This window comes from Hemitrygon akajei, chromosome 25 (assembly GCF_048418815.1).
Source record: "Hemitrygon akajei chromosome 25, sHemAka1.3, whole genome shotgun sequence".
Lineage (NCBI taxonomy): Eukaryota > Metazoa > Chordata > Chondrichthyes > Myliobatiformes > Dasyatidae > Hemitrygon > Hemitrygon akajei.
The window spans coordinates 2,189,976-2,205,379 of record NC_133148.1 but is presented as its reverse complement, the minus strand read 5'-3'; the positions used below and the strand labels follow the sequence as shown (position 1 = coordinate 2,205,379).

The following is a 15,404-nucleotide window of genomic DNA, read 5'->3' as shown; positions in this document are numbered from 1 at the left end:
GAAGGAAGATCTCAAGGTATGTGATGAGCAAAATGATAACATGGCAGGCCAGTAGTGTTCGAATCCAGCCGGTTCCTTGCATGCAAGGTCGAGCGTCAAGCTAACCACTCAACCTCGTGAAAACAGACAATTGCTAAAGAAATGGCAAGGTTGCTGCCCAATGTACCACCACAACAGCAAAACGATAACAAGGGACAAAGTTGGTCCTTTGGAAGTTCAGAATGGTATCTATGCACGCAGCCAAAAGAGACAGGAAGATCTTAAATGGATTTTTTTGCCCCTGTATTTACGCGAAAGATGGGCATAGAGTCTATAGAAGTGAGGCAAAGCAGCAAAGAGGTAATGGACTCTATTCAGAGGCGGAGGTGTTTGCTGTCTTGAGGAAAACTGGTGTGGATAAATGTGATCCTTCAGAGGGAGACTGGTGCAGAAGTTGCAGGAGTCCCAGCAGAGATATTTAAAATATCCTTAGCCACGTGTGAGGTGCCAGAGGACTGGAGGATAGCCAATGTTGTTCTGCTGTTCAAGAGAGGCTCTAAAAATAGACCACAAAATTATTGGCTGGGGAGCTTGAAATCAGTTGTTGAAAGGTATTCTAAAGGACTGTATTTATGAGTACTTGGATAGGCAGGGACTTATTAGAGGTAGTCAACATGGCTTTGTGCATGGTAGGTCACGTCCAACCAATCTTTTTCAGGGAAGTTACCAGGAAAGTTGATGAAGGCAAGGTAGTGGATGTTGTCTGCATGGGCCTTAGGAAAGCCTTTGACAAGGTCCCACGTGGGAGGTTGGTCGGGAAGGTTCAGTTGCTTGGCATTCAAGATGAGGTAGTAAATTGGATTAGACAGTCGGTTTGCGAGAGAAGCCAGAGGGTGGTGGTAGATGGTTGCCTCGTTGACTGAAGGCCTGTGACCAGCGGAGTGCCGCAGGGATTGGTGCTAAGTCTGTTCTTGTTTATCATCGATATCAATGATCTGGCTGACAATGTGGTTAACTGGTTCAGCAGATTTATGGGTGACAGAGATTGGGGGTGTGGTGACAGTGAGGAAAGCTATCATGGCTTGCGGCGGGATCTGAACGAGTTGGAAAACGGGCTGAAAAATGGCAGATGGAATTTAATGCAGACAAGTGCGAGGCGATGAACTTTGGGAAGACAAACTAGGGTAGGACTTACATGGTGAGCGGTAGGGCACCGAGGAGTACGGTATAAGAGGGATCTGGGAATCCTTGCGAGTGGTGTCACAGTTAGATAGGGTCATAAAGAAAGCTTTTGGCACATTGGCCATCATAAATGAATGTATTGAGTACAGGAATTGGGATGTTATGTTGAAGTTGTATACGACGTTGGTGAGGCCTGATTTGAAGTATTGTGTACATTTTTGACCAGCTGCCTACAGGAAAGATATAAATAAGGTTGAAAAAGTACAGAGAGAATTTACAAGCATATTGCCTTGACTCGAGGACCTGAGTTATCTGGAGAGTTTGAATTATGGGAAGATTTGATAGGGGTATACAACATTATGACGGGTATAGAGAGGGTAAATGTAGACAGATTTTTCCCACCGAGCTTGGGTGGGACTAGAGCTTAAGGTCATGGGTTGAGGGTGGAGGGCGAAATGTTTAAAGGGCAACGTGAGGGGGATTCACTCAGAAGGTGGTGGGAGTGAGTGATGAATCGTAAGCAGAAATGGCGGATGCTGGATCAATTTCAACACTTTGGAACAACACGTGGATGGGAGGGGCATGTAGGGGTATGGTCTGGGTGCAGGTTGATGGCACCGTGCAGATTAATAGATTGGCATGGACTGGATGGTAGGGCCTGTAGGTGCTCTATGACACTATGACACCTCCTTCTCCCATTTCCCCACCCACTCCCCTCTCTCTATCCCCCTTACTCTCACACCTCAACTCTCTGCCTTCCTCCCTGATCCCTCCACTCCTCCTCCTCTGTCTCCTCTCTCCCTCTCACTCTTCCCCCTTGCTTTCCCCCTCCACTCACTGCCTTCCTCCCTGCCCATTCCAGTCCCTAACCCCACCCTTCCCCTCCCCATACTTCTAGCTATGTACCTCTGAAGCTCACCGCCTGCCCCTTTAACCCCTCATGACCCTTGCTCACCCACGCGTGCGCTCCCGCCCTGCCTGATGTGATGGGAGGGGTGTGGGGAACACCTGCACTGGGCCATGTGGCTGAATCCCCACCCTGTCCTTCACACAGAAGTTCAACCCCGATCTCGTGGAGGGGCTGGTCCTCCTGAACATTGACCACAACGCCAAGGGATGGATAGACTGGGCGGCATCGAAGGTAAGGCCAGGGTGTGGGTGGGGACCACTGCGGGACATCGACAGATATCCAAGAGTTGGGAGCAGGCTGGGGTCTAATCCAGGGGTAAGGCCAGGGTGTGGGTGGGGACCACTGTGGGGCATCGACAGATATCCGAGAGTTAGGAGCAGGCTGGGGTCTAATCCAGGGGTAAGGCCAGGGTGTGGGTGGGGACCACTGCGGGGCATCGACAGATATCCGAGAGTTGGGAGCAGGCTGGGGTCTAATCCAGGGGTAAGGCCAGGGTGTGGGTGGGGACCACTGCGGGGCATCGACAGATATCCGAGAGTTGGGAGCAGGCTGGGGACTAATCCAGGGGTAAGGCCAGGGTGTGGGTGGGGATCACTGCGGGGCATCGACAGATATCCGAGAGGTGGCAGCAGGCTGGGTAATCCAGGGGTAAGGCCAGGGTGTGGGTGGGGACCACTGCGGGGCATCGACAGATATCCAAGAGTTGGGAGCAGGCTGGGGTCTAATCCAGGGGTAAGGCCAGGGTGTGGGTGGGGATCACTGCGGGGCATCGACAGATATCCAAGAGTTGGGAGCAGGCTGGGGTCTAATCCAGGAGTAAGGCCAGGGTGTGGGTGGGGATCACTGCGGGGCATCGACAGATATCTGTGAGGTGGCAGCAGGCTGGGGTCTAATCCAGGGGTAAGGCCAGGGTGTGGGTGGGGATCACTGCGGGGCATCGACAGATATCTGTGAGGTGGCAGCAGGCTGGGGTCTAATCCAGGGGTAAGGCCAGGGTGTGGGTGGGGATCACTGCGGGGCATCGACAGATATCCGAGAGTTGGGAGCAGGCTGGGGTCTAATCCAGGGGTAAGGCCAGGGTGTGGGTGGGGACCACTGCGGGGCATCGACAGATATCTGTGAGGTGGCAGCAGGCTGGGGTCTAATCCAGGGGTAAGGCCAGGGTGTGGGTGGGGATCACTGCGGGGCATCGACAGATATCTGTGAGGTGGCAGCAGGCTGGGGTCTAATCCAGGGGTAAGGCCAGGGTGTGGGTGGGGATCACTGCGGGGCATCGACAGATATCCGAGAGTTGGGAGCAGGCTGGGGTCTAATCCAGGGGTAAGGCCAGGGTGTGGGTGGGGATCACTGTGGGGCATCGACAGATATCCGAGAGTTAGGAGCAGGCTGGGGTCTAATCCAGGGGTAAGGCCAGGGTGTGGGTGGGGACCACTGCGGGGCATCGACAGATATCTGTGAGGTGGCAGCAGGCTGGGGTCTAATCCAGGGACAAGATCAGCTGTATGTAGGGACCACTGCGGGACACAGGCAGGCATCTGGGAGGGAGATCCAAGCTAGGAACTAATCCATGGGTTAGGGAGTTATAAAATAGTAGGACTTGCAAGTTAGAGTCTAACCTAAGGGATCAGGGGGTTATGTGTAGACTAACAGGAAACCTGGACTGAGTCACATGCCGGAATCTAAACGGTGTACGGGGTGGGGAGGAAGTTTATTTTTTATTTTTTTATTTTTCAGTATTTTTATTCAGAAGAAAAAACAAGATTTACAGAGTGCAACACATAGATACATCCCAACAGAACTTGTGTACATCCATATATTGTAATAAAATTGATCAAAATGTTATAGCACAACACATAACGGTTTACCACTCCGTAATCAAAAACTTAAAGATAGGTCATACATCATAAAATAAATTTTTTATATTAAAAAAAGTCAACCCCCTACCAACTACCAAAGAAAATAGCTGATGGATGATAATGGATAATTAGAAAAAAAAACATTCGCCTAAGAAGAGAAGATAGAAATATACATAAAAGTCTGTGCACTGTTAAGCTTTATAAATTGGAAAAGTAATTTAGGAAAGGTTAAAAGATTGCGTAACGGCTGGAATCTGATGCAGGGTTCAGGGCTTCACTTTATCGGGTGCGGGAGTGGAACCCGGCCTGGTCTTCTGCTGCTGTAGCCCATCTGCGTCAAGGTTCAACGTGCTGTGCATTCAGAGATGGTCCTTTGCCCTGTCAGCTTGAACCGGTCTGGTTATTCTCCTGACCCCTCTCACTAAAAAGGCAGTTTTGCAAACAGAACCTGCACTCACTGGATTTGTTTTTTTTGTGTTTTTTCGCACCGTTCTCAGTAAACTCTAGGGTCTATTGTGCATGGAAGTCCCAGGAGTTCAGCAGTTTCTGAGATACTCCAACCTGGCACCAACTATCCATGGTTAAAGTCACGTTTATCATCTGATGTTTGCTCTGGACAACAACTGAATCTCTTGACCATGTCCGCATGCTTTTATGCATCGAGTTGCTGCCACCTGATTGGCTTATTCGATATTTGCATTAGCGAGCAGGTGGACAGAATATAGTGGCCACTGACTGCATTCAGGCCAGGGGCGCTGGAGGTGGGCAGGGGTTTATATATAGAATAACAGACCCCCAGGAGTGGATTACATGCTGGGATCTAACCGGGCTTTAATCTCCTGTGACTTTGATTTCAGATCTCGGGTCTGACCAGCTCCCTGAGTGACATGATCCTTGCCCACCTCTTCAGTCAGGTAAGTGTTTTTTGATGATGGTTTTCACTCTCTTCCCCCCCACCCACCCTCCCACACCAACCCCACAGTTGATTGTGTGTTTGTGTGTGTTTTGTCCCCAAGGGTCACTGCTCCCTTCAACTTCACCCACGGCCTCTTTCCGCCCCCCCCCCCCACCCCCGTCAGTCTCTTCAACTACCTCATCACCTTTCCTCCACGAGGACCCGAAGTAACTTCTCAAATGTTTTCTGGTGCCTGAAGTTTTTTCTCTTTCTTTGTGACTGCCTGGAATTCATTGCCCTCTGACGGGCATCCCAATCTTCTCACCGTGCACGTACACACGCAGAGGTCAGGATCGAAACCCGCGTCTGAGGAGGTACGAGGCAGGAGAGCTAACCGCTGTACCGCCCCAGAAAAAGGAGAGAATTTGACCTCTGCTCCTTCTTGCTCTCCAACCTGCCTCCCTCCCCACATCTCCCCCAATCCCATTCTATCAGGGTCGACCATCTACCCCAGCCCCAGCCCCCTGAATCATCTCTGTCTCCCCCCTCACATCCAAAACTCACGGGCACATCTCCCTCCGGGGCTGAGGGAAGAGAGAATTCCAGAGATTCAGCTTCCTCCGATGGGGATGGAAGGAAGAATTTCTCCCCATCCCCATTCTGAACAGTTGACCACTTATTCTGAGTTGCAGAGCCTCTGGGATATCCCGGTCCGGGAGAATCCGCGTACGTACCCCAAATTGCCGCACCCGGGGAGCATTTTCAATTGGATCACCGCTTGTTCTCCTGAACCCCAGAGAGTGCAAGTCCAGTCTGCATAACCTCTCCTCATGGGACAGGCCCCTACCCCTACCCCTGTCCCTGTCACTGATCGAGAGAAACTTCACTGCACTCTCTGTCATACATTTTGCATTCCTTTGGTAGGGAGGCCGGACCTGTACAAAATATTCCTGCGACTGTCTCCCCGGGGCCCTAACTCAATGGAACAGGATCCCTCCCCTCCTATACACCCTCCATCACCTCTCATAGGAGGAGGCCAATCAGCCCATCACTCCTGCAAGCCCACATGAGGGCATCTCTGCCTTCCTGCAGACATTAATTTCCTGACCATTTTGTTCTTCACTCTATACCCCCCCCCCCCCCCCCACCACTTCAGGAGGAAATGTCGAACAACTGTGAGCTGGTGACCACCTACAGGGCCCTCCTCACCGACAACCGTTTTCTGGGCAACGCCGAACACTTCTGGAATGCTTACAACAGGTGACCAGGCGCGCGAGACGCTGGGATTGTGGAGCCGGGGCGCAGGGGAGGGCAGGGTTCTGCGGGAAGGAGCGAGCATGGGGTTGGTGAACAGGAAGCTAAGCAGGCGAAGGGTCTCCGTGATTCCTGGAGCTCCACTCCGCTCCCCTCCCCACCTCATGTCCCAGAGATGTATGGGTCATTGGGAAATGTCCACAGCTCCACTCAGTGTGTGAGGGAGAAGTGGAATTTGGGGCGGGAGGAGATGCTGGGAGTGTGGGGGTAGAATGGGTCTTGATGGAATTTAAAAAAAAATCAAAAACAGAGTTTATTCATGGTGCGACTATATACACGTGAAAAAAACATTATTAAACTACTCTTTACTTCCATGTGATGTAAACGTGAAAAAAACCTCACAAATACACATAGGTCCACCCCACCCCACCTCATTACTCACCATTACTCCCCACTCCACCCCACTCTGCTCCTCCTCACCCCACCCAACTCCACCCTACCCCACCTCACCCCACTCCATCCCACTACTCCCAACCTCACCCTGCCCCACTCCATCCCACTACTCCCCAACCCACCTCACCCCATCTTGCCCCACTCCGCTCCACCTCACTCCACTCCGCTCCACCTCACCCCACCACACTCCACCCTACCCTACCTCACCCCACCTTGCCCCACTCCGCTCCACCTCACTCCACTCCGCTTCACCTCACCCCACCACACTCCACCCTACCCTACCTCACCCCACCTTGCCCCACTTGGCTCCACCTTACCACACCTCACCTCATCCCTCCCCAGCCTACCTCAACCCACTCCAACCCACCTTACCCCACTCCACCCCATCTTACCCGACCTCACCCCTCCTCCACCCCACTACTCCCCAGCCCACTCCACCCCACCCCTCCTCACCACAGCTCATCCCACCGACACCTCCCCACCCCTGCCCTCCTCACCCCATTGCACTCTTCTCCACCCCACCTCTCCCTCCCTACCCGACCTCATCCCTCCCTACCCCAACTCAGTCCACCCCACCGCTCCACATCTCACCCCACTCCTACCGCACCCCACCCCATCTCACTATGCCACTCCTCCCCTCCCCTCCCTATACCCACCCCACACCCCACCCCACCATCCCCACCCCACCTCACCCCACCCCAGCTCACCTCACCCCACATCTCACCCCACCCCCCCTCACCACACCCCCCACCTTGGCTCAAAAACACTCTGATTCAGGTTTATTATCACTGACAAATGCCCCGAAATGTGAAGTTTGCAGCAGTGGAGTGCAAGTCTTTGAAAATCACCACAATTAATAAGTAAATAAATGCATCCATAGAGCAAAACAGGAAAAGAACGGTAGAGTTCATGGGTCCATGAACCGTTCATAGATCTGATGGCGGAGGGTAAGAAGCTGGTCTTTTGTCTCCTGTACCTCCTCTTCGATGGCAGCATCGCACCAGGTGGTGAAATTCAAATAATGGATGCCCCGTTCTTGAGACACCACCTTTTGAAGATGTCCTCAAAGGTGGGAGGACGTGCTCGTGATGGAGCTGGCTGAGCCTAAATCCCTTTGTAGCCTTTTCCGATCCTGTGCATTAGAGCTTGCGTACCGGGCAGTGATGCAGCCGGTCCGAATGTGGTGACACACCCAGTCTCTTCAGACTCCGAATGAAGTGTTCCTGATGAAGTGTCTCTGGGATGATGGCCCTCCCATTGTTCGAGCAGCTTCTCCACCCACCTCAGCGCCTCCGCGTGCGGCAGTGGGAGGAGCCCGAGCTGTGGCCCTTCCCCAGCAAGCCTTCGCATTGGCTGTACCGAGCTCCAGCGCCTCCCTGTGCCAGTCGGCAGCACTCCTCCGCACTCTTCTCGCTGGGCTGGAAGACCAACTAGTTTTCAGCAGACCAAACAGCGTCTGTCCCCGAGTAAATCACCTTCTGGCAGCTGAATGTCTGTCTTGGTGTGTGACCCCAAGGACAGCCTGTAGATCAGAGAGTGCTCTGTAAGACAGCGACTGGGACACGGACATCTTCATACCCCCTTAGCAAATCCACGGTCTGTAAAGAGGGAGATGATCGTTTCTGAACAGAGAACGTGGGCAGTGGGAGATGTGTTGTCTGCAGAGGAAGGCGCAATTGGGAGGGCATCTTACACTGCAGGCCTCCCTTAAACCAACCGGGACCTTGTCCTCCACACGAAACCCACAGGCACCCCAATCCCCACACTAAACCCACCGGGACCCTGTCCCCCACACTAACCCCACCGGGACCCCTTTTCACACACTAAACCCACCGGGACCCTGTCCCCCACACTAACCCCACCGGGACCCCTTTTCACACACTAAACCCACCGGGACCCTGTTCCCCACACTAAACCCACCGGGACCCCGTTCCCCACACTAAACCCACCGGGACCCCCGTTCCCCCACACTAAACCTACCGGGACCCCCGTCCCCCACACTAAACCCACCGGGACCCCCGTTCCTCACACTAAACACACCGGGATCCCGTTCCCCACACTAAACCCACCGGGATCCCATCACCCACACTAAACCCACCGGGACCCCCGTTCCCCACACTAAACCCACCGGGACCCCCGTCACCCACACTAAACCCACCGGGACCTTGACCTCCATACCAAACCCACTGGGATCCCGTTCCCCACACTAAACCCACCGGGACCTTGTCCTCCATACCAAACCCACTGGGATCCCGTTCCCCACATTAAACCCACCTGGACCCCGTTCCCCACACTAAACCCACCGGGATCCCGTTCCCCCACACTAAACCCGCCGGGACCCCCGTCCCCCCCACATTTCCTCAAAGGATTCCGCAGGTTTGTCAGGCAGGACGCTCCCTTAAGGGAACCATGCGGATTTTGGCCCGTTTTATCATGAGCCCCCAAGTACCCTGGGACCTCATCCTTAACAATCGACTGCAACATCTTCCCAACCACTGAGGTCAGGTTAACTATAACATCCTTTCTTCTGCCTCCCTCCCTTCTTGAAGAGTGGAGTGACATTTGTAGTTTGCCAGTCCTTGCCAGAGTCTAGCGAGTTTTGAAAGATCATTACTAAATACCTCCATAGTTTCTTCAGCCACACCTTTCAGAACCCTGGGATGTAGTCAGTCTGGGCCGGGTGACTTATCCACCATCAAACCTTTCAGATTCCCAAGCACCTTCTGTCTAGTAAAAGCGATTGCACTCACTTCTGGGCCCTGACACTCTCGAACATCTGGCATACTGCTAGTGTCTTCAACAGTGATACAAAATACTTACTCAGTTCGTCTGCCATTTCCTTGTCCCCTATTACTTCCTCGCCGGGGTTGTTTTCCAGTGGTTCAATATCTCTCACCTCTATTTTACTCTTAATATATCTGTAAAAAAACTTTTCACGTCCTCTTAGATTATTGGCTAGCTTACCTTAATATTCCATCTTTTCCTGTCTTATGACTTTTATTCAGTTGCTTTCTGTTGGTTTTTAAAAACATTCCGATCCTCAGCTTGCTTACCAAGTTAATCAAGCTCCAAACCCTGGGTCTCTGTAGCCCTCTACAACTGGATGCCTGGCTTCCTCATCAGTCAGTGCGGTTCAGAAACAACGTCTCCTCCTCGCTGACAAGGAACTCTGCTGCACCTCAAGAATGCATGCTAAGCCCACTCATGGATTGTGTGGTTAGGCACAGCTGAAACACCCTCTATAAATCTGCCGGTGACGCAACTATTGTTGGCAGAATTTCAGATGGCTATGAGGAGGTGTACAGAAGTGAGATAGATAAGCTGGTTGAGTGGCGTTAAAGCAACAACCTTGCACTCAATGCCGGTAAGACCAAGGATTTGATTGTGGATTTAAGGAAGGGGAAGTCGAGGGAACACACACCAGTCCTCGTTGAGGGATCAGCAGTGGAAAGGGAGAGCAGTTTCATGTTCGTGGGTGTTGACATGTCTGAATATCTGTCGTGAGACCAGCATATTGATGCAATTATACAGAAGGCACAACAGTGGCTGTACTTGAGGAGACTTGGAATGTCACCAAAGACACCCGCAAATTTCTACAGATGTACCATTCTGACTGGTTCCGTCACTGTCTGGTGTGGAGGGGCCACTGCACAGGATTGGAAAAAAAGATACAGAAAGGTGGTAACTCAGTCAGATCCATCACCGAGGAAATCTCCAAAAGGCCATGCCTCAAAAGGTGGCATCCATCATTAAAGACCCCCATCACCCAGGACACGCCCTCTTCTCATTGCTACAGGAACCCGAAACACACACACGCAACGTTTTAGGAACAGTTTCTTCATTCACTTTCCGAATGGACAATGAACCCATGTACACCATCTATTTTCTTATTTTGCACTACACATTTAGTTTATTTTTAATATGTATTTCTTATTATAATTTATAGTTTTTTAAATCTACTGCAACATACTGCTACTGCAAAACGACATATGGCATGACATATTCTGGAGATACTAAACCTGGTTCTTCTCTGTTCACAATACCATTTCAGTGTTATCTCTCACCCTATCCTATCTCCCTCCCTGCCCATTCTCTCACTCCCCCATCACTCTCACCCTCCCCATCTCTGTGTCTCCTCCACCATCTCTCTCTGTCCCTCTCGATCTCTATCTCTCACCCCATCTCTCTGTCCCTCTCGATCTCTCTATCTCTCACCCCATCTCTCTCTGTCCCTCTCGATCTCTCTCTCACCCCATCTCTCTCTGTCCCTCTCGATCTCTCTATCTCTCACCCCATCTCTCTCTGTCCCTCTCGATCTCTCTCTCTCACCCCATCTCTCTCTGTCCCTCTCGATCTCTCTATCTCTCACCCCATCTCTCTCTGTCCCTCTCGACCTCTCTATCTCTCACCCCATCTCTCTCTGTCCCTCTCGATCTCTCTATCTCTCACCCCATCTTTCTCTGTCCCTCTCGATCTCTCTCTCTCACCCCATCTCTCTCTGTCCCTCTCGATCTCTCTATCTCTCACCCCATCTCTCTCTGTCCCTCTCCATCTCTCTATCTCTCACCCCATCTTTCTCTGTCCCTCTCTCTCTCTCTCTCTCACCTCATCTCCCTCTGTCCCTCTCTCTCTCTCTCTCTCACCTCATCTCTCTCTGTCCCTCTCTCTCTCTCTCACCTCATCTCTCTCTGTCCCTCTCTCTCTCTCTCACCTCATCTCTCTCTGTCCCTCTCGATCTCTCTATCTCTCACCCCATCTCTCTGTCCCTCTCGATCTCTCTCTCTCACCCCATCTCTCTCTGTTCCTCTCGATCCCTCTCTCATCCCATCTCTCTCTGTCCCTCTCGATCTCTCTATCTCTCACCCCATCTTTCTCTGTCCCTCTCGATCTCTCTATATCTCACCCCATCTCTCTCTGTCCCTCTCGATCTCTCTCTCACCCCATCTCTCTCTGTCCCTCTCGATCTCTCTATCTCTCACCCCATCTCTCTCTGTCCCTCTCGATCTCTCTATCTCTCACCCCATCTCTCTCTGTCCCTCTCGATCTCTCTATCTCACCCCATCTCTCTCTGTCCCTCTCGATCTCTCTCTCTCACCCCATCTCTCTCTGTCCCTCTCGATCTCTCTCTCACCCCATCTCTCTCTGTCCCTCTCGACCTCTCTATCTCTCACCCCATCTCTCTCTGTCCCTCTCGATCTCTCTATCTCTCACCCCATCTCTCTCTGTCCCTCTCGATCTCTCTATCTCTCACCCCATCTCTCTCTGTCCCTCTCGATCTCTCTCTCTCACCCCATCTCTCTCTGTCCCACTCGATCTCTCTATCTCTCACCCCATCTCTCTCTGTCCCTCTCCATCTCTCTATCTCTCACCCCATCTTTCTCTGTCCCTCTCTCTCTCTCTCTCTCTCTCTCACCTCATCTCCCTCTGTCCCTCTCTCTCTCTCTCACCTCATCTCCCTCTGTCCCTCTCTCTCTCTCTCACCTCATCTCTCTCTGTCCCTCTCTCTCTCTCTCTCACCTCATCTCTCTCTGTCCCTCTCGATCTCTCTATCTCTCACCCCATCTCTGTCCCTCTCGATCTCTCTCTCTCACCCCATGTCTCTCTGTTCCTCTCGATCCCTCTCTCACCCCATCTCTCTCTGTCCCTCTCGATCTCTCTCTGTCCCTCTCTCTCTCTATCACCTCATCTCTGTCCCTCTCTCTCTCTCTCTCACCTCATCTCTCTCTGTCCCTCTCGATCTCTCTATCTCTCACCCCATCTCTCTGTCCCTCTCGATCTCTCTCTCTCACCCCATCTCTCTCTGTCCCTCTCGATCTCTCTATCTCTCACCGCATCTCTCTCTGTCCCTCTCGATCTCTCTCTCTCACCCCATCTCTCACTGTCCCTCTCTCTCTCTCTCACCTCATCTCTCTCTGTCCCTCTTGATCTCTCTATCTCTCACCCCATCTCTCTGTCCCTCTCGATCTCTCTCTCTCTCACCCCATCTCTCTCTGTCCCTCTCCATCTCTCTCTCTCACCCCATCTCTCTCTGTCCCTCTCCATCTCTCTCTCTCTCACCCCTTCTCTCTCTGTCCCTCTCCATCTCTCTCTCTCTCACCCCATCTCTCTATCTCCTTCCCTGTCTCTCTTCCTCTGTCCTATCTAATTACTTATCTAAGCCGTACACAGTCGTTCATACTCTTCTCTTTCTCCCTTTCTCCCCAGCCGCCGGGACCTGGACATCGAACGAGAGGGTGGTGGGTCTCTGAAGTAAGGATTTTTATTTGGGTTCTGTCCGTGTTTTCCACGCCTCAGCCCCACGTCCTGTGTCAGCCTGTAGTCCCCGGCAGAGCCTGGACAGGGATGTGGAGCCCGAGGCAGACAGAGACCCTGTGGGCTCCACATCGTCAGCCCCACGTCCTGTGTCAGCCTGTAGTCCCCGGCAGAGCCTGGGCAGGGATGTGGAGCCCGAGGCAGACAGAGACCCTGTGGGCTCCACATCGTCAGCCCCACGTCCTGTGTCAGCCTGTAGTCCCCGGCAGAGCCTGGGCAGGGATGTGGAGCCCGAGGCAGACAGAGACCCTGTGGGCTCCACATCGTCAGCCCCACGTCCTGTGTCAGCCTGTAGTCCCCGGCAGAGCCTGGGCAGGGATGTGGAGCCCGAGGCAGACAGAGACCCTGTGGGGCTCCACATCGTCAGCCCCACGTCCTGTGTCAGCCTGTAGTCCCCGGCAGAGCCTGGGCAGGGATGTGGAGCCCGAGGCAGAGACCCTGTGGGCTGCACATCGTCAGCCCCACGTCCTGTGTCAGCCTGTAGTCCCCGGCAGAGCCTGGGCAGGGATGTGGAGCCCGAGGCAGACAGAGACCCTGTGGGGCTCCACATCGTCAGCCCCACGTCCTGTGTCAGCCTGTAGTCCCCGGCAGAGCCTGGGCAGGGATGTGGAGCCCGAGGCAGACAGAGACCCTGTGGGACTCCACATCGTCAGCCCCACGTCCTGTGTCAGCCTGTAGTCCCCGGCAGAGACTGGGCAGGGACGTGGAGCCCGAGGCAGACAGAGACCCTGTGGGACTCCACATCATCAGCCCCACGTCCTGTGTCAGCCTGTAGTCCCCGGCAGAGCCTGGGCAGGGATGTGGAGCCCGAGGCAAACAGAGACCCTGTGGGGCTCCACATCGTCAGCCCCACGTCCTGTGTCAGACTGTAGTCCCCGGCAGAGCCTGGGCAGGGACGTGGAGCCCGAGGCAGAGACCCTGTGGGACTCCACATCGTCAGCCCCACACCCTGTGTCAGCCTGTAGTCCCCGGCAGAGCCTGGGCAGGGATATGGAGCCCGAGGCAGACAGAGACCCTGTGGGACTCCACATCGTCAGCCCCACGTCCTGTGTCAGCCTGTAGTCCCCGGCAGAGACTGGGCAGGGATGTGGAGCCCGAGGCAGAGACCCTGTGGGCTCCACATCGTCAGCCCCACGTCCTGTGTCAGCCTGTAGTCCCCGGCAGAGACTGGGCAGGGATGTGGAGCCCGAGGCAAACAGAGACCCTGTGGGGCTCCACATCGTCAGCCCCACGTCCTGTGTCAGCCTGTAGTCCCCGGCAGAGCCTGGGCAGGGATGTGGAGCCCGAGGCAGAGACCCTGTGGGACTCCACATCGTCAGCCCCACGTCCTGTGTCAGCCTGTAGTCCGTGGCAGAGCCTGGACAGGGATGTGGAGCCCGAGGCAAACGGAGACCCTGTGGGACTCCACATCGTCAGCCCCATGTCCTGTGTCAGCCTGTAGTCCCCGGCAGAGCCTGGACAGGGATGTGGAGCCCGAGGCAGACAGAGACCCTGTGGGGCACCACATCGTCAGCCCCACGTCCTGTGTCAGCCTGTAGTCCCCGGCAGAGACTGGGCAGGGATGTGGAGCCCGAGGCAGACAGAGACCCTGTGGGACTCCACATCGTCAGCCCCACACCCTGTGTCAGCCTGTAGTCCCCGGCAGAGACTGTGCAGGGATGTGGAGCCCGAGGCAGAGACCCTGTGGGGCTCCACATCGTCAGCCCCACGTCCTGTGTCAGCCTGTAGTCCCCGGCAGAGCCTGGGCAGGGATGTGGAGCCCGAGGCAGACAGAGACCCTGTGGGACTCCACATCGTCAGCCCCACGTCCTGTGTCAGCCTGTAGTCCCCGGCAGAGCCTGAGCAGGGATGTGGAGCCCGAGGCAGACAGAGACCCTTTGGGGCTCCACATCGTCAGCCCCACACCCTGTGTCAGCCTGTAGTCCCCGGCAGAGCCTGGACAGGGATGTGGAGCCTGATGCAGACAGAGACCCCAGTTCCGGTCGTGAAACTCAAATGTGTGAGAGGGTGGGTGAGATGTGGGGTTGGGAGAGAAAGGGCCATGGGGGAGGAGAGAGGGAGGGAGATGCGGAGGGACATGAGGGAGGGAGAGAAAGAAGAGGTGGAATGAGAAAGAGCATTGAAATGCAAGGAGAGGGGAGATAGAGAGAGATGGAGCAAGGAGGGAGAGAAAGATGAGGGAGGGAGGGAAAGAGCGGGAGTAATAGAAAAGGGAGGAGGGAGAGAGATGGGGAGGTGGAAGGAAGAAGAGATTGGGAGGGAGTAAGAGATGGGAGGGAGGGAGCAATGAGGAGGGAAAGAGTGTGAGGAGTAGAAAGAGGTTTGGATAGAGAGATGGAATGAAGAGGTGGTGAGGGAGAGAAAGATGTTGTGGGAGGGAGTGACGAGGAGGGAAAGAGTGTGAGGAGTCGAAAGAGGTTTGGATAGAGAGATGGAATGAAGAGGTGTTGAGGGAGAGCGATAGTATGGGAGGGAGTGACAAGGAGGAAATGAGGGAAAGAATCAAAAGGAGTGGGAAGAGAAATGGGGGAGAAAGAGGAAAATGGAGGGATATGAGGGGTGG

The 15,404-nt window shown here is 53.9% G+C and overlaps 1 protein-coding gene across 11 annotated transcripts in view; it reads left to right on the top strand.

Annotated features, from left to right (window-relative positions):
* LOC140716323 (protein NDRG2-like) overlaps positions 1–15,404 on the top strand; it is a 122,323-nt gene that overhangs the window by 96,168 nt on the left and 10,751 nt on the right. For all 11 annotated transcript variants that reach the window (XM_073028919.1, XM_073028920.1, XM_073028927.1 and 8 more), the window contains 4 exons: positions 2,216–2,302; positions 4,785–4,841; positions 5,979–6,082; positions 12,734–12,778. In XM_073028919.1, the coding sequence (XP_072885020.1) occupies positions 2,216–2,302; positions 4,785–4,841; positions 5,979–6,082; positions 12,734–12,778 (293 nt within the window). The remainder of the gene's footprint in view (positions 1–2,215; positions 2,303–4,784; positions 4,842–5,978; positions 6,083–12,733; positions 12,779–15,404) is intronic.